Source organism: Aethalodelphis obliquidens, unplaced genomic scaffold (genome assembly GCF_003676395.1).
Source record: "Aethalodelphis obliquidens isolate GAN/ISIS:26980383/991018 unplaced genomic scaffold, ASM367639v1 scaffold68, whole genome shotgun sequence".
Lineage (NCBI taxonomy): Eukaryota > Metazoa > Chordata > Mammalia > Artiodactyla > Delphinidae > Aethalodelphis > Aethalodelphis obliquidens.
In genome coordinates this window covers 1,141,034-1,159,226 of record NW_020838012.1, presented here as the reverse complement: position 1 = coordinate 1,159,226, position 18,193 = coordinate 1,141,034, and the positions used below count along the sequence as shown (strand labels likewise).

At 40.8% G+C, this 18,193-nt stretch overlaps 1 protein-coding gene and 1 pseudogene across 1 annotated transcript; both read left to right on the top strand.

The window, feature by feature from the left end:
* The first annotated feature begins 3,478 nt into the window (after nt 1-3,478).
* On the top strand, nt 3,479-5,318 carry LOC113611155 (DPEP2 neighbor protein-like). Its single transcript, XM_027089777.1, has 3 exons — nt 3,479-3,525; nt 3,570-3,673; nt 4,807-5,318. The coding sequence occupies exons 1-3, from the start codon at nt 3,479-3,481 to the stop codon at nt 5,316-5,318; spliced, it is 663 nt and encodes a 220-aa protein (XP_026945578.1).
* Nucleotides 5,319-5,362: 44 nt separating this feature from the next.
* On the top strand, nt 5,363-7,828 carry LOC113611154 (DPEP2 neighbor protein-like; annotated as a pseudogene).
* The last annotated feature ends 10,365 nt before the right edge of the window (nt 7,829-18,193 follow it).

Sequence of the window (18,193 nt, the reverse complement as noted above, 5' to 3'; positions counted from 1 at the left end):
AACTAGAACAAAAAATTTCACAATTTGTATGGAAACACAAAAGACCCTGAATAGCCAAAGCAATCTTGAGAACGAAAAACGGAGCTGGAGGAATCAGGCTCCCTGACTTCAGACTATACTACAAAGCTACAGTAATCAAGGCAATATGGTGCTGACAAAAAAAAAAAATAGAAATATAGATCAATGGAACAAGATAGAAAGCCCAGAGATAAACCCATGCACATATGGTCATCTTATCTTTGATAAAGGAGGTAGGAATGTACAGTGGAGAAAGGACAGCCTCTTCAATAAGTGGTGCTGGGAAAAGTGGAGAGGTACATGTCAAAGTATGAGATTAGATCACTCCCTAACAGCATACAAAAAATAAGCCCAAAATGGATTAAAGACATAAATATAAGGCCAGAAACTATCAAATTCTTAGAGGAAAACATAGGCAGAACACTCTATGGCATAAATCACAGCAAGATCCTTTTGATCTACTTCCTAGAGAAATGGAAATAAAAACAAAAATAAACAAATGGGACCTAATAAAACTTAAAAGCTTTTGTACAGCAAAGGAAACCATAAACAAGATGAAAAGACAACCCTCAGAATGGGAGAAAATAGTTGCACATGAAGCAACTGACAAAGGATTAATCTCCAAAATTTACAAGCAGCTCATGCAGCTCAATAACAAAAACCCCAAAAAAACCCAATCCAAAAATGGACAGAAGACATAAATAGACATTTCTCCAAAGAAAATATATAGACTGCCAACAAATACATGAAAGAATCCTCAACATCATTAAACATTAGAGAAATGCAAATCAAAACTACAGTGAGATATCATTGCACACCAGTCAGAATGGCCATCATCAAAAAATCTAGAAAAAAGAAATGCTGGAGAGAGTGTGGAGAAAAGGAAACACTCTTGCTCTGCTGGGGGGAATGTGAATTGGTACAGCCACTATGGAGAACAGTATGGAGGTTCCTGAGAAAACTACAAATAGAACTACCATATGACCCAGCAATCCCACTACTGGGCATATACCCTGAGAAAACCATAATTCAAAAAGTGTCATGTACCAAAATGTTCATTGCAGCTCTATTTACAATAGCCGGGAGATGGAAACAACCTAAGTGTCCATCATTGGATGAATGGATAAAGAAGATGTGGCACATATATACAGTGGAATATTACTCAGCCATAAAAAGAAATGAAATTAAGCTGTTTGTAATGAGGTGGATGGACCTAGAGTCTGTCATACAGAGTGAAGTAAGTCAGAAAGAGAAAGACAAATACCATATGCTAACACATATATAGAGAATTTAAAAAAAAAAATGTCATGAAGAACCTAGAGGCAAGGCAGTTATAAAGACACAGACCTACTAGAGAATGGACTTGAGGATATGGGGAAGGGGAAGGGACATGACAAAGTGACATGTGAGACATGAGAAAGTGAGAGAGTGACATGAACATATATACACTACAAAAAGTAAAATAGATAGCTAGTGGGCAGCAGCTGTATAGCACAGAGAGATCAGCTCGGTGCTTTGTGACCACCTAGATGGGTGGGATAGGGAGGTTGGGAGGGAGGCAGACGCAAGAGGGAAGAGATATGGGAACATATGTATATGTAAAACTGATTCACTTTGGTATGAAGCAGAACTAACACACCATTATAAAGCAATTATACTCAAATAAAGATGTAAAAAAAAAGAAAACTTGAACAATTGGGGGTGTTTTTTTGATGTTTTAGTTTAAATTGTATTTCCTGCCCCCAAACATCCATTTAGCCCCCCGGAGAAGGAAAAGGGGATGCGACTAGCAATAGAGAGAAACTTTCTTCACAACAATGACCATGGCAAGCTTAGGCACCTTTGGTGAAATCTCTCTGGGAAGTATTGGTAGAGGGATAAAAGCCAAACTGACACAGAAGTACTGCTTGCTATGCATTTCCAGGCGGTGCCTTCTTTCTCATCTCTTGGTGGCAGGTGGAGGAAGAGGAGAAAAGGTTAAACATTTTTATAAACTGGCAGAATAAGCTTATAACATCCTCTCACTATCTCTGCATAGGTTTTAGTCTCTGCCACACTATATAAGCTTTGTCCAAAGTAACAGTTGAAAGTCAAATGTAATACTTCACCAAACAACTTAAAAATGCTTGCACACTGGAAAGGATTAAGTTGCAGAGAATACAAATGGACCCAGAGCATTCCCCTTCACATTTTATATTCTACCGCTCCCAAAGGCAGTCTGCTCCAATGGGGCCTGACTTCATCTCTCCTAACATGCACCCGCTGATTCGAGCAGTTTAGGAATAGAAGTTGCTGTGATTCTCAAACGGAGTACCTCAACCTCTAAAATGGTAGTTGAAACAGTCTCTACCTCATGGGCACATCGCCTCTGCAACAGCCCCAATAAAGGAATGTCCCATCTTTGCTTTTTCAAGGTCCGCAACAGGGAGTCCCGTCCTAAAGAAGGTTCTCTCTCATTGCCACACTATCAAAGCCTTCCCAAATGTTCCTTCCTGTGGCCCTGATCAGGCTAAGGGAAGAGTTGTCTCTTTCCTTCTCTGAGTCGGACCAAATCGTCTTAGTAACACCTCTCCACACTGTTGACCATGTTTTTCACGGGGGCTGCTGCTGAGCTTTCATCTCATCCTTTCATGGTGGAGAAACAGAGGATCCTAACGATTTTTACTTCTAGGGGAGAGGGGACTGTAGTGATTATGTTGTCATTTTGTATTATGTCCTTTTGTCATTAATTTGTTTTCAATTTCATGTTAAAATCGGCCCACCATTCCCACTTTGTGATGTCATTCAGCACTCTCATTTTGCACCTTTAACATCGCTCTCAGTATCACTTGGAAATGTTTGAAATGGCATGAGCTTGTCCTCACATTCGTATCAGCTGTAAACCCAGAGCTCCAACATGACCCTAACCATTGAGAAGAACACCTCTCCACTACCTGTGTAACACTGGGTAGGCCACTTAACCTCTTGTTATTTTTAACTCCTCAATTGTAAAAATGTGAGAGTGCTATGAATTTATATTTCGGGCAGATCAAGGTTGAGAAGAGTGTGTATTTGCTTTTATTCTTCCAAACTGGAATGTTTTCCCTCTCTTCCCCATGGGTCCAAATCTCACTGGTCCTTCAGACCCACTGCCAAGGAACCTCCCCTGATTCCCCAGGCCACACAAATCTCTGCCTCTTAGGGTCAGTGCCATGCAACCTAGCTGTCTCTTACGTTAATCTTGCCTCTCAAGCAAATCTCAGAATGTGGGTCACTCTTGCCCTCCTGTGGCCCCTGGGGCTGTGCCAGCTCACCGGTACGACCCACCTGGGGTGTCTACTAGACTAGGGCATGGGTGGGGAGGCCCAGGTGTGAGGGCCAAGGCAGAGTATCTCTGCCTCTTCCCTGTTCTCCTCCACAAAACTGCCCCTCCTCCTGAAGCCTACCCCTCAAGTCAAAGATTCCTTATATGATGACCTCGATGGGTCGTGATGCCCTCACAGGCCTTCTGACAGTTTCTGTGGCAGGGTAACTATAGAAACGTGCTGTCCCCAGAGAAATTTCCCTACCAGTTCTCCACCAGACATCAATCTCTTTGGTTGTCTGAGAAAGTCTGACCGTATAGTCTATATGTACTCTAACCGGTGCTCTGATCCCTGGGTGGGCAGTGCAGCAGGTACACCCAGACCGAGCATCTCTACAGGAGATGTGGTGTACACACAACCTCACCTGGCTGGCACATGTTCCTGTGGGGGTTGCCAACTACGTACAGTGGAGCATTTTCCCAGATGTAAGTAATACCGGTGACCTGGCACACCTTCAGGGACGCACAGTTCTCACTGCTGAGGACAAGTGTAAGGTCATCCCTGGACAAGTGTGCAGGACGGTTCTGAGCTTTATAAATGTAGCCTTACCCTTTGGGCTACAGGATGCTTTCATTCAGACCTTTCCTGATTGGCCTCCTAACAAAACACAAGTGCATTTTTGTTGGCAAATTGTAAATGGAGCGGTTTGAGGAACAGGGCCACTCTTGAACCGCACCTGCAAACCCAGGCACCACTGTGCTATCATGTAGACATCTATATCGGTCCCCTCAGACACATCCCTTACTGAGTTGCTGAGTACTAGGGGAGAGGGTGTTGCCATATTGATGGGAAGACCGTAAGAACGAAGGGGGGGGGGGGTGATGAAGTGCTAATGAGACTGGAGGGCTGAGGAGATGGTGTCCCAGGAGGTTGGGTTGATGTGAGCCTAGACTTGGTACCCAGAACCTGGTTCTGAGTCTCCTGATAACTCTGCTTCAGTATTTGGCCTTGTTCTAATCTACGCAACAGTATCAGAGGGCTAGACTTCAGTGTGGTTGAAACAGGCAGTATAAATGGGGCCCAAGAGGGGTTGCCAAGGTGGATGGGGTTCTAAACCAATTTATATTAGATTATTTTTTTTCCCAAAACTTGAAAGACATTTTCATTAAAACCTCAGAAGTGACACACTGCAAGAGATATTTTCTCTGTTGTGGAAGGGAGAGATGGAGAGGATCATGATTGCAATTCCTTTTGGGTTCTACTGTTTTCCTGGAAATGGTCAAGAGACTTCCTCATCTGCTGCAGCCGTAGGCTCTAGGGATTGCTTTTGCAGCCAGTGTCCCTTCTCTAGGGACTCATAGAAGTGATGGGCCAAGGCTGTGTTTTGGATGTCAAGTAGATTAAATGTCTTTAGCCAGAAACTGGGAGAGACATGAGAGAGGACAATACTGGCAGGAGACTGTGCACAGCAGAAGTGACTGATCATTTCTGATTCTCTTTGTAGCAGCAGTGGCTCCCATTTCTCCTCCTACACCTGGTCACTACCATGTCCTCTACCGAGGGTGTGGAGAAATGCAATTGGGCCGGCATGGGGAGACATACTTCCTGGTTGGTGGCTACCGGGTCTACGGGGATGTTGCTTTGGCCACGCCAGCAAAGGTGGAAGCAGAGAAGCCAGTCCCCAGACGTGCTCCCAAGAGAAATCATGCTCCGGAAAGGTCGGACAAAGACCTGGGTTTCCCCAGACCCAAAATCCGGCGATTGAAGCATTCAAGCAGCTCAGAAATACAAGGTGCTTTGATTCTCAAGCAGGGTGGCCCAACCTCTGGGCACATCCCCTCTGCAACAGCCCCAGTAAACGAATGTCCCATCTTTGCTTTTTCAAGGTCGGCAACAGGGAGTCCCCTCCTAAAGAAAGTTCTCTCTCATTGCCACACTATCAAAGACTGCCCCAAATGTGATTCCTTCCTTGGGCCTGATCAGGCTAAGGGAAGAGTTGTCTCTTTCCTTCTCTGAGTTGGACCAAATCATCTTAGAAACACCTCTTCACACTGTTGACCATGTTCTTCATGGGGGCTGCTGCTGAGCATTTATCTCATCCTTTCATCGTGGATAGAGAGAGGATTCTAATGCTGTTTACTTCTAGGGGAGAGGGGAGTGTAATGATTATGCTGTCATTTTGTATTATGCCCTTTTGTCATGAATTTGTTTTCAATTTCATGTTAAAATGGGCCCACCATTCCCACTTTTTTAGGTCATTCAGCACCCTCATTCTGCACCTTTAACATCTCTCTCAGTATCACTTGGAAATGTTTGAAATGGCATGAGCTTGTCCTCACATTCCTATCAGCTGTAAATCTGGAGCCCCAACATGAACCTAACCATTGAGCAGAACACCTCTCCACTACCTGTGTAACACTGGGTAGGCCCCTTAACCTCTTGGTTTTATAAGTCCTCAGTTGTAAAAATGTGAGGGTACTATGAATTTATATTTTGACCAGGACAAGGTTGAGAACAGTGTGCTTTGCTTTTATTCTTCCAAACTGGAATGTCTTCCCTCTCTTCCCTGTGGGGCCAAATCTCACTTGTCCTTCTGTCCCATAGCCAAGGAGCCTTCCCTGATTCACCAGTCCACAGAATTCTCTGCCTCTTAGGGTGAGTGTCATACAACCTAGCTGTGTCTTACATTAATCTTGCCTCTCAAGCGAATCTGAGAATGTGGGTCTCTCTTTCCCTCCTGGGGCCACTAGGGCTGGGCCAGCCCACTGGCACACCCCAGGTGGGGTGTCTACTAGACTACGGCATGGGTGGGAAGGCCCATGTGTGTGTGGCCAGGCAGACTACCGCAGACTCCACCCCGCTCTCCTCCACAAAACTGCCCCTCCTCCTGAAGCCTGCCCCTCAAGTCACAAGGTTCCTTATATGACCTCACTGGGTAGTGATGCCTTCACAGGCCTTCTGACAGTTTCCATGGCAGGGTAACTATGCAAACGTGTTGCCCTCAGAGAAACTTCCCTACCCTGGAGGGAACTTCTTTCCCTGGAGAAAGTTCTCCACCAGATACCAATCTCTTTGGTTGTCTGAGAGAGAATATCTGACCAGATCTTCTATATTTACTCTAACCTCTGCTCCCTGGGAGGACAGTGCAGCAGGTACACCGAGACTGGGCATCTGTACTAGATGCATGGTAGACACACAACCTTCCCTGGCTGCCACTTGTTCCTCTGGGGCTTTCCCACCACATACAACTGAGCACTTTCCCAGCTCTAATACCTGTGACCTGGGACATCTTCAGTGACCCACAGTGCTCACTGCTGAGGACAAGTGAAAAGTTATCCCTAGACAAGTGTGCAGGAAGGTTCTGATCTTTATAAATATAGTCTTCCCCTTTGGGCTACAGGATGCTTCCATTCAGACCCTTTCCTAATTGGCCTCTTAGCAAAAGACAAGTGCATTTTTGTTGGCAAATTGTAAATGTAGCAGTTTGAGGAAGAGGGCCACTCTTGAACCGCACCTTCAAACGCAGGCACCTCTGTGCTGTCATGTAGGCGTCTATATCGGTCCCCTCAGACACATCCCATCCTGAGTTGCTGAGTACTAGGGGAGAGGGTGGTGCCATATTGATGGGAAGACCAAAAGAACGAAGGGGGGTTGATGCAGTACTAATGAGACTGGAGGGCTGAGGAGATGGTGTCCCAGGAGGCTGGGTTGATGTGAGCCTAGACTTGGGACCCAGAACCCAGTTCTGAGTCTCCTGATCACTCTGCCTCAGTATTTGGCCTTGTTCTAATCTACATAAAAGTATCAGAGGGGGTTCTTAACCAATTTATATTAGATTATTTTTTTTTTCCAAAACTTGAAAGACATTTTCATTAAAACCTCAGAAATGACAGACTGCAAGAAATGTTTTCTCTGTTGTGGAAGGGAGAGATGGAGAGGATCATGATTGCAATTTCTTTCGGGTTCTACTGTTTTCCCTGGGAACGGTCAGGAGACTTCCTCATCTGCTGCAGCCGTAGGCTCTAGGGATTGCTTTTGCAGCCAGTGTCCCTTCTCTAGGGACTCATAGAGGTGATGGGCCAAGGCTGTGTTTTGGATGTCAAGTAGATTAAATGGCTTTAGCCAGAAACTGGGAGAGACATGAGAGAGGGCAATACTGGCAGGAGACTGTGCACAGCAGAAGTGACTGATCAGTTCTGATTTTCTTTGCAGCAGCAGTGGCTCCCGTTTCTCCTCCTACACCTGGTCACTACTTTGTCCTCTACCGAGCGTTTTGAGAAGCGCAGTTGGGCCGGCATAGGGAGACATACTGCCTGGTTGGTGGCTACCGGGTCTACGGGGATGTTCCTTTGGCCACGCCAGCAAAGGTGGAAGCAGAGAAGTCGGTCCCCAGACGTGCTCTCAAGAGAAAGCACACTCTGGGAATGTTGGACAAAGATCTGGGTTACCCCAGACCCAAAATCCGGCAACTGCAGCATGCTGCCAGGAGGCGGACCCCACAGAATCTTGCAGGTGAGCCATCGTAAAGAGAGGGCAATGGCTTAACTGCCTAAGGCAGCAAATGCCTCTTTCTGCATTGACGCCCCCCATCCCCGGCCAACTGCCACAGATTAGAACCTGCGTCGTTCTGTCTGAGCCTTCCCCACCCAGGAGCCTCCTTCTACACTAAATGGCCATAAGCAAGGAGCCTCAGAAACTGAGGTTTGTAATGAGAGTCTGCCCTGAACATCCCAGGGCTGAAGCTTGCCTGGAAGAAAACCTGACGTTCTCTGCTCAATCCTCAGGGGCCCTTCTGTGAGCCAAGGAGGATGCAGGAGCAGAGTCAGAGTGCAAAGAAGACTTAGCAGTCTACCAAATGGGCCCCTGCCCTGAGCCATTGTCAGTGGCCACCACCACAAACCAGGGGGGAGCTGGGCTTTTTGAAACAGAAAGCAGCAATCTGTGGTTTCCCAAAGAGCCTTCTGCCTGGGGTCTCAGGAGGCAGGATAGAAAGGCCCAGGAAGACCTGCTCCCTGAAGCAAGAACAGGATGTAGAGTTAAGCAGTATGCACCCTGCCCCGAGTTTCACATGCTCCTTTATTGCCAGCCCTTTCTGTCCCCAGTGGGATCCCTAACTGCTCAATAAATTTTTTGTGTGTAACAGACTTCTAGGGTTGCCAGTACTCAGATTTAGGTCACAACCCTTGTGCTAGGCACTCCTGCCACCCGGGAAAGGTTCCAAAGGTGGAATAGCTCCAGGGGGTGCCAGGGATCAGAGTCAAATCTTGAGAGGCTGGGGATGAAGGAGTTTGGGCACAGTCCCTAAAGCATCTCAGTGGTTGAGCTTCTGTGAGAAGGCACATCCCCAGTGTGTGTGTGTGTGTGTGTGTGTGTGTGTGTGTGTGTGTGTGTGTGAATGGTAGAAGCAAATTCTCATACTGTGCAGCAGTCCCATAGGGAAACCCACTCATTAATATAAAAAACTACTTGGGGGGACTTCCATGGTGGTCCAGTGGGAAGACTCCATGCTCCCAATGCAGGGGACCTGGATTCTATCCCTGGTCAGGGAACTAGATCCCTCATGCATGCCGCAACTAAGAAGCCTGCACGCTGCAACTATGAGCCCACATGCTGCAACGAAAATCCCACAACTAAGACTCAGCACTGCCAAAATAAATAAATATTTTAAAAAAAGATCTTTAAAAACTTTTTAAATAAAAAAATATATAAAATTACTTGGGGATGCACACATAAGGATTGGCCCTCTAAGTGCTTTGAACACCCAGAGGAATTTTATACTGCCAGAGGGAGAAACTGAGACACATGAAAAAGGTGAAATAACTCTAGGGTAACACCTAGAGGAGTTTAGCTCACAAACAGCACACTGACCCACCACACAGTTTTCATAGTCTCACAAACCAACTTTAAAATGGGAAAGTCCCCCAAACAGGAGAAAAAAGGGGCACCAGACAGCCATCGCTGACTAACAGTCCAACTGAATTTATGTATGTATGGAATATATACTTGCCAGTACTTACTTAAATGGGAACTAAAGGAGATCTTGCCCTGAAATGGTCAAGATAAGGCTTTATTGACATTCCAAATTGGTTTTTGCATATGCAGTTGGAGAAAACTGGCTTTTTTTTTTTTTTTTTTTTTTTTGCGGTACGCGGGCCTCTCACTGTTGTGGACTCTCCCGCTCTGGACGCGCAGGCTCAGTGGCCATGGCTCACGGGCCCAGCCGCTCCGCGGCATGTGGGATCTTCCCAGACCGTGGCACGAACCTGTGTCGTGTCCCCTGCATTGGCAGGCAGACTCTCAACAACTGCACCACCAGGGAAGCCCTTAAAACTGGCTTGATAAAACATCTTTTTAGAATTCTGATCTTAAGGGAACAAAAAGTCTTTCTAGGTGGAGCTTACATTTAACTCCCCTGTGCCTTTGAGATGTAAATGTTCTACCAGTCTTCTCAGGGAACTCTTATCTACACCATTTCCAAGTCCTGAGACTGGGAAAAAAAAGGAGGGTGAGGGAAGAAGCCATTTTAAACTCAAATGAGTAAACTTGTTTCAACTGTTATTCATAAACTAGTGAGTTTTACATTGTAGTACCTGATTCATGACAAAATTTTAAAATGAAAACTATGAGCTCTCTGTCTGTGTCTATCTGGATGTATGTGTGTATATGTATGTACATTATTAATATATATTTCTAACTTTGGATGGTATTGCCAAAATTAACTTATGAATGAACTCTATTTACTTGACTTAAAGAAAATTAAATATTTATATAAATTTTCAGAAATGTAATAAGAGTTAGCCCAAATAAATTTCAAGTTCATATGAGCTGGGAAATATTAAGTATTAAATTAGTATTTGATATTAAAATTAGTTTGTTGGTTTAATTAATACAGACATGTCTTCAGAGTCATCAACATTAAGTATAATACTTTTATTGTACTTAGGATTACTAAAAGTCAAATAAGATCATATTATCTACGTTTATAAAATTTGTCAACAAGTATAACTTGGTATGATAATATTTTTGTAAGTACATTAAATGCAAATAGGGTAAGAGATTTTCGGTTAACTCTTTAAGAATAATTATGCTTTATGATACATCTATTGAAAATTAGTTATCCCAAACCTTTTTGGTAACTTGAAATGTTAGAGTTTTGCTAAATTGTTTAATGCTAGAAATTTATTGAATGTCTAGCTCATTTCCAAACAAGATAAAATACTGAAACAGTAATTACCAAACATAGGCTTCCTTTTACAGAGAAACTAAAGATGTTTAGGGCTATTAATTAAAATTTTTGATGCCACCTTGAGAAATTTTCTATAAAAGGCAGATATTTTTAGAAACTATAAATAATATTTATAAATTTGCAAATCTCCAGAATGCTAATGTAAAAGAGAGTTCAAAATTACTTACTTCTTAATTTTCACTAGAAATTAGGCTTTTAAAGATTAAGAATTCTAATTAATATATGTAATTAAAACTACTAAAAGTAATAAGGAAAACATTTGTGTATGCAAAGAAAAAAGTATAAGGAATAGAAATAAATTTTGTTAAGGGAAAATAAAGTAAATGTGTCCTAAAGAGAGATTAAAAAAGATAGAAAAATAGACAAAGAAACCATAGAACAAAGTCTGAAAATAAAAAAAGAAGTTGTAGAAAGTTTATGGAAAAGAAACCATGAGAAAAAGAGTGGCATTGTATGGGTAAATGTTATTAATATAAATGTTCTGGAAATTATATAAAATCTCTAAATTTGAATATATCCTGGTGTAGTGTTATAATTCTAGCTATTAACTTAAAATGCATTATATCACAGAAATAACCAAATTTCTTTGTTAATTACATTATAATCGGATCTTCAACCATTCCATTTTAAGTCTTTTGTCATTTATAGTTAAATGACAAAAGAGTTATTGTTTTACTCTGACACTTTTACAAGAATGAATATCTTCAAGAAGATTCATAGGAAGGATTTTTTTGACAAAAATAGGTTTCTGATAACTTTCAGGTCTACAGAAATGAAATGGAAAACCTGATAGCTTTATAAACTGCTAACAAGAGATCAAGATGAACAAGTATTCATTAAATAGTGAAACTGTGCACCTCAGACTGGGACTTGAACCCATGTGCTGGACTCAAACCCGGCCAAAACTCAGATTGGGAGTCGAACCCAGGTGGCTGGGACTCAAACCTGGCCAAAACCCTGATTGGGTCTTGAACCCATGCAGCTGAGTTTCGAACCTGGCCAAAACCTACAGTTTTCCAACTGAGATCACATACCTGGTTTCAGGACTTAATGAAGCTCAGGTTCTTGATGTCTCATCACAGAAAGAATTCAGTGAGAGACAAAGTGATAGGTAAGAAGTGGATTTATTTAGAGAGAAACACACTCCACAGACAGAGTGTGGGCCATCTCAGAAGGTGAGAGCAAGACCAGGGTATGGGTTTGTCAGTTTTTATAGGGGTGGGTAATTTCATAGGCTAATGAGTGGGAGTAGTATTCCAGCTATTTGGGGAAGCAGTGGGGATTTCCAGGAATTGGGCCATTACCCACTTTTTGATCTTTATGGTTGGCCTTGGAACTGTCATGGCACCTGTGGGTGTGTCATTTAGCTTGCTGATGTGTTAAAATGAGCATATACTGAAGCTCAAGGTCTAGTGGAAGTCCACTTGTCTGCCATCTTGGACCCATTTTGTTCTAATCAGTTTATATCATGTCCTCTGGCTATGTCATTCTTTCAAAGGTTGTGCCCTGCCCCCTTCCCTCCTGTTTCAATAGGACTGAATGAACTGATGCTTATGCCCATAACTTATATAATTTTTTGTCTGAAATATTACTGGCTTTTTAATCTTTGTTTTCTAGACATGAGAAAACCTTTCCCCTTAAGCTAAGTGTGACTTGGAGAAATTTAATAAAGTATACTTTGTTAAACAAATATAAAATATTTACCTTTTTCTCTCTATATGATCTATCCAGAATTTGAAAACTCTTAGTGAGTATTCTTGCTTTTATAGCAATATAGATATTTATGTAAATTCCAAAAGAATCTGTTCTTTTTATAAGAGGATGCAATTGGAAACTTTTGTTATATTACCAAGGCTTTGACAGAAATGTCATATTTGGGAGAGATAAGCATAGACTCAGATATCACAGACAGCTTTAAAGAACTAAGATGGACTTTATGGAGGCATAAAACATCTTGGAAAACAGCCTGATGCCTTGCTTAAAGGGCTCCCAACACTTTACTAGGTGAGTATGGAAAGTCATTTCCTGGTTGAAGTTTATTTGGGCCCTGCATCTTAGACTGTGTAACTTCCTTTGTGACCTATAAATCTTCCAGAATAGACATCCTATCTCTGAAATTAAGTGGAGCCCTCTGGGGTTCCCAGGGACTGAAATCATGTGGGGCCTGGGCATCATGGCCTCCTTTTGTCCACCATTTCTTATAGGCAAGTCTCCAGTCTCCATGACATTCCCTGAGTTCCAAAGGGCTGATTCAAACAGTAGCTAATCAAGGGAGGAACAGCCAAGAAACCACCTGGGGCAAGATTAAAAGGATAAGAGAAACTCATCAAGATTAGGAGATGACCACTGGAGATGAGATTAAGGGAGTGCAAGCCCTGCTCACACCCTAATCTTGTCAGAGACCCCACTTTTGAACCACTCTTATAAAACTCTTCATCGAATCCTCTGGGGTTGAGACACAGTTTTTCGAGGCAGAAGCCTGGTGTGTTACCCTTTGCCTGGCAAAGCAATAAACCTATCCTTTTCTACTTCACCCCAAACTCTGTCTCTGGGATTTGATTTGGCACCAGTGTACAGAGAGGCCGAGTTTTCAGTAACACCTCCTACTCATGTTATACTGTCTTCAGACCCTTGACTGAATCAACCAATAATTCTAGGGAGACAATGGATGACCTCTGTCCCCAAACCTCAATTAACTTGTAAACAGGTGCCTGAAAAACTCTATCTACATGATCCAAGTTTCTCAATTGTCTACTTAAGTCCCTAATAAGCCCTGGGTCTCTCTATAGGCCAAAACGGATCCAGAGCAGGTAATCATACAACTCCAGCAATGAAATAGGACATTACCAAAATTGATCATCAGTGCTGTCTTTGGCAGGTTTTGATCAAAAGGGAGAAATTTTGGAATAAAATAAAATAAAATGAACCTTAGGAAAGAACATAGAAAATTGACTCAATGTGGTTAAGAGGGACCCAAAATAAAATGAAGCCAGGAAGCCATAACAGACCTGGGGTTTAGTCACATACTTTGTGTTCTCAAAACAAAAAACAAACAAATGAAAACAAATGAACAAAACACAGAACAAAGCCACAACCTAATCAAAAAATGGACAGAAGACCACAAGAGCTAAACAGATATTTCTCCAAGGAAGACATACAAATGGCCAACAGGTACGTGAAAAGATGTTCAACATCATTAATTATTAGAGAAATGCAAATCAAAACTACAATGAGGTATCACCTCACACTGGTCAGAATGGCCATCATCAAAAAGTCTACAAATAATAAATGCTGGAGAAAAGGGAACCCTGCTACATTGTTGGTGGGAATGTAAATTGGTGCTGCCACTATGGAGAATAGTATGGAGGTTCCTTAAAAAACTAAAAATAGAGTTACCATATGATCCACAAATCCCCCTGCTGGTATTCATAACAGCACTATTTACAATAGCCAAGACATGGAACCAATCTAAATGTCCATCAACAGATGAATGGATTAAAAAAAAAGGATATATATATATATGCAATGGACTATTACTCAGCCATAAAAAAAGAATGAGGTAATGCCATTTGCAGCAACATGGTAACATGGATGGATGTAGAGATTATCATGCTAAATGAAGTAAGTCAGAGAAAGACAAATATCATATGATACACTTGTATGTGTAATCTTAAAAATGATGCAAATGAACTTATTTACCAAAAAGAAATAGACTCACAGACATAGAAAACAATATTATGATGGACACATTACCCAAGCTAGTCTAATCAGAAGATATGTTAGTGCTTTGCTGGAGCTCTCTGAAAAGACTCACTGACTTTTGTTGGGCTTGATGATGTGATGAAGCAAGACTGCAGATTCCAGGGCCATCATGTGAAATTGAGTCTAGAATCAGGCATAACTGAATCGTGACTTTTCTGTGGATATCTCATGTACATGAGCTAATGTATTTCTTCTTGTTTTAGTATGTTGGAATTGAGATTTCTCTTACTTGAAATGGAAAGATTGATGAAAGAGTCTTGCCCTAATTTTGCTGGAGGGTATCAGCCAGCACTGTTCTCGTTTCCAAAGTCCCTCCACTATGACCATGTCAAAGCAGTTATCACACTCTCCTCCTTGCTCACTCTGTTCCAACCACACTAGCCTCTTTGCTGTTGCTCCAATATGGGAGGCTGCAGCATCTCTGGGCCTTTGTAACTATTTTCCTTTTGACTGAGAAACTCCCAGATATCTGCATGGTCATTCTCTCCCTCCTATGGACAGTTTCTCAATGTAACATTCTCAGAGAGAGGACTTTTCTTACCTTTCTATTAAAAATTATAAATATTCATGAACTCCTGTAAGGTTTATTTTTTCCCCTTAACACTTGTAACCATTTAATATACTATAAATATTTACTCATTTGTCAAATTATTACTTATCTTTTGCCCAACACACACTTAAATGAATATGTTAATTTTCTCCATTTGGTTCATTTGTATTATATTGCCTAGAACAGTATCTGATGCATTATAGGCACTCAATACATATTTTTGAACAGATGAATAAAATATTTTTAAGCATCAACTATGTGTCAGATGCTAATTTAGATTCTAGATATAGATAAGTAAATATGACTGGCATTGGGTCTTTTGCAGAAAGAATTTATAGCCAAAAAGGAGAAATAGTAAGCAAATAATTAATTTTAAGCTCTACAAGGTCAAGGACACTGTCTTTTTCATCATTATATCCACTGCACTTATCACACAACCAGGAGTTAGCTACAAAATTTTTAAATGGTTGAACAAATGAATAATCCTCCTTTCAAAACATAATCTGTCTCACTCGGGTGATTTGAACAACTTGAATAACTTGAACAAGCTATAATAATTGTATTCTCATTTCTAAAGTTGCAGCCATACCAGTTGCCTTCCTTATTAGAAAAATATCAAGCCAAGGTAATGAGACTATGTATATGAAAATATTTTAAAAAGTCATGAAATAGTGTACAAACAAAAATATTATTACAGTTATTGCTTCTATCTGTTAAATAAGATTGTCATAATATAACTATTTGAGATAATATATAATATAGGCTTTCAGTTGAGAAAATAACCTTATTATATTAAAACAGACATTATGATATTAGGTATTTATTAAAGTAAGATTTTTACGTAACTTGTAATTTTTTGTTAATTATCCTGATCACAGTTGTTAGAATTTAATACCTTTCAAAAACATCACTCAATGCATAACAAATTCATTAACTCTCTTCAGCTCCTCTAAACTTTTGAAAAAAACCCATGGATTTGGAACACATGCAATCAACACCTACAAATATTTATCAATAAATCTGTTGACAAGGTCTTGTTACCTTCATAGTTTCTGAATTTGTACAATAATTACATTTTTTTTTGTAATTTACTAACAATATTTTTTAAATCTCATATAGAAAGGATATTTTACATTAATGCTTGTGTTATCCTTACCCTGGATATTGCAAACATCCTCAACAAGAATATTGTAAAAGTCATTCTTGGCACATCATCATCGTGAGTATATATTTTACCATTATCTCTTTCATAAAAAAATAGTGACTGAATCATACTATATTATTATTTGCTTTATTTATTTTTATTTGATTACCTTTATTTTTTCTAATATCCTCCTAAGTTGACTTGTTAAACTGAATTGTTTAATCTATAAAAACAAAAACTATACTCATTTCTTATTCTGTGTGATCCTTCTTCGTACTTGACACTCTTAATAGCTCTTTTATTGTTTGTCAAGACTGCTTTGTGCCCAAATGCAACCTTTACATTACTTTAAATTTTATAAATTTTTTTTCTTTTTTTTTTAACATCTTTATTGGGGTCTAATTGCTTTACAATGGTGTGTTAGTTTCTGCTTTATAACAAAGTGAATCCGTTATACATATACATATGTTCCCATAAGTCTTCCCTCTTGCATCTCCCTCCCTCCCACCCTCCCTATCCCACCCCACCAGGCTGTCACAAAGCAACGAGCCAATATCCCTGTGCCATGCGGCTGCTTCCCACTAGCTATCTACCTTACGTTTGTTAATGTGTATATGTCCATGACTCTCTCTCGCCCTGTCACAGCTCACCCTTCCCCCTCCCCATATCCTCAAGTCCGTTCTCCAGTAGGTCTGCGTCTTTATTCCTGTCTTACCCCTAGGTTCTTCATGACATTTTCTTTTCTTAAATTCCATATATATGTGTTAGCATACGGTATTTGTCTTTGTCTTTCTGACTTACTTCACTCTGTATGACAGACTCTAGGTCTATCCACCTCATTACAAATAGCTCGATTTCATTTCTTTTTATGGCTGAGTAATATTCCATTGTATATATGTGCCACATCTTCTTTATCCACTCATCCGATGATGGGCACTTAGGTTGTTTCCATCTCCAGGCTATTGTAAATAGAGCTACAATGAACATTTTGGTACATGGCTCTTTTTGAATTATGGTTTTCTCAGGGTATATACCCAGTAGTGGGATTGCTGGGTCATATGGTAGTTCTATTTGTAGTTTCTTAAGGAACCTCCATACTGTTCTCCATAGTGGCTGAACCAACTCACATTCCCACCAGCAGTGCAAGAGTGTTCCCTTTTCTCCACACCCTCTCCAGCATTTATTGTTTCTAGATTTTTTGATGATGGCCATTCTGACTGGTGTGAGATGATATCTCATTGTAGTTTTGATTTGCATTTCTCTAATGTTTAATGATGTTGAACATTCTTTCATGTGTTTGTTGGCAGTGTGTATATCTTCTTTGGAGAGACGTCTATTTAGGTCTTCTGCCCATTTTTGGATTGGGTTGTTTGTTTTTTTGTTATTGAGCTGCATGAGCTGCTTGTAAATTTTGGAGATTAATCCTTTGTCAGTTGCTTCATTAGCAAATATTTTCTCCCATTCTGAGGGTTGTCTTTTGGTCTTGTTTATGGTTTCCTTTGCTGTACAAAAGCTTTGAAGTTTCATTAGGTCCCATTTGTTTATTTTTGTTTTTATTTCCATTACTCTAGGAGGTGGGTCAGAAAGGATCTTGCTGTGATTTATGTCATAGAGTGTTCTGCCTATGTTTTCCTCTAAGAGTTTAATAGTTTCTGGCCTTACATTTAGGTCTTTAATCCAATTTGAGCTTATTTTTGTGTATGGTGTTAGGGAGTGATCTAATCTCATACTTTTACACATACCTGTCCAGTTTTCCCATCACCACTTATTGAAGAGGCTGTCCTTTCTCCACTGTACATTCCTGCCACCTTTATCAAAGATAAGTTGTGTCCATATGTGCGTGGGTTTATCTCTGGGCTTTCTATCCTGTTCCATTGATCTATCTTTCTGTTTTTGTGCCAGTACCATACTGTCTTGATTACTGTAGCTTTGTAGTATAGTCTGAAGTCAGGGAGCCTGATTCCTCCAGCTCTTTTTTCGTTCTCAAGATTGCTTTGGCTATTCGGGGTCTTTTGTGTTTCCATACAAATTGTGAAATTTTTTGTTCTAGTTCTGTGAAAAATGCCAGTGGTAGTTTGATAGTGATTGCATTGAATCTGTAGATTGCTTTGGGTAGTAGGGTCATTTTCACAATGTTGATTCTTCCAACCCAAGAACATGGTATATCTCTCCATCTATTTGTATCATCT

Bases quoted from the DNA above. Each gene is read 5' to 3' on its own strand.
- LOC113611155 (XM_027089777.1), top strand. From the start codon at position 3,479: ATGGGTCGTGATGCCCTCACAGGCCTTCTGACAGTTTCTGTGGCAGG. The intron at 3,526-3,569 runs GTAACTATAGAA...TTTCCCTACCAG, and splicing joins CTGACAGTTTCTGTGGCAGG to TTCTCCACCAGACATCAATC. The intron at 3,674-4,806 runs GTACACCCAGAC...TTCTCTTTGTAG, and splicing joins CTGGGTGGGCAGTGCAGCAG to CAGCAGTGGCTCCCATTTCT.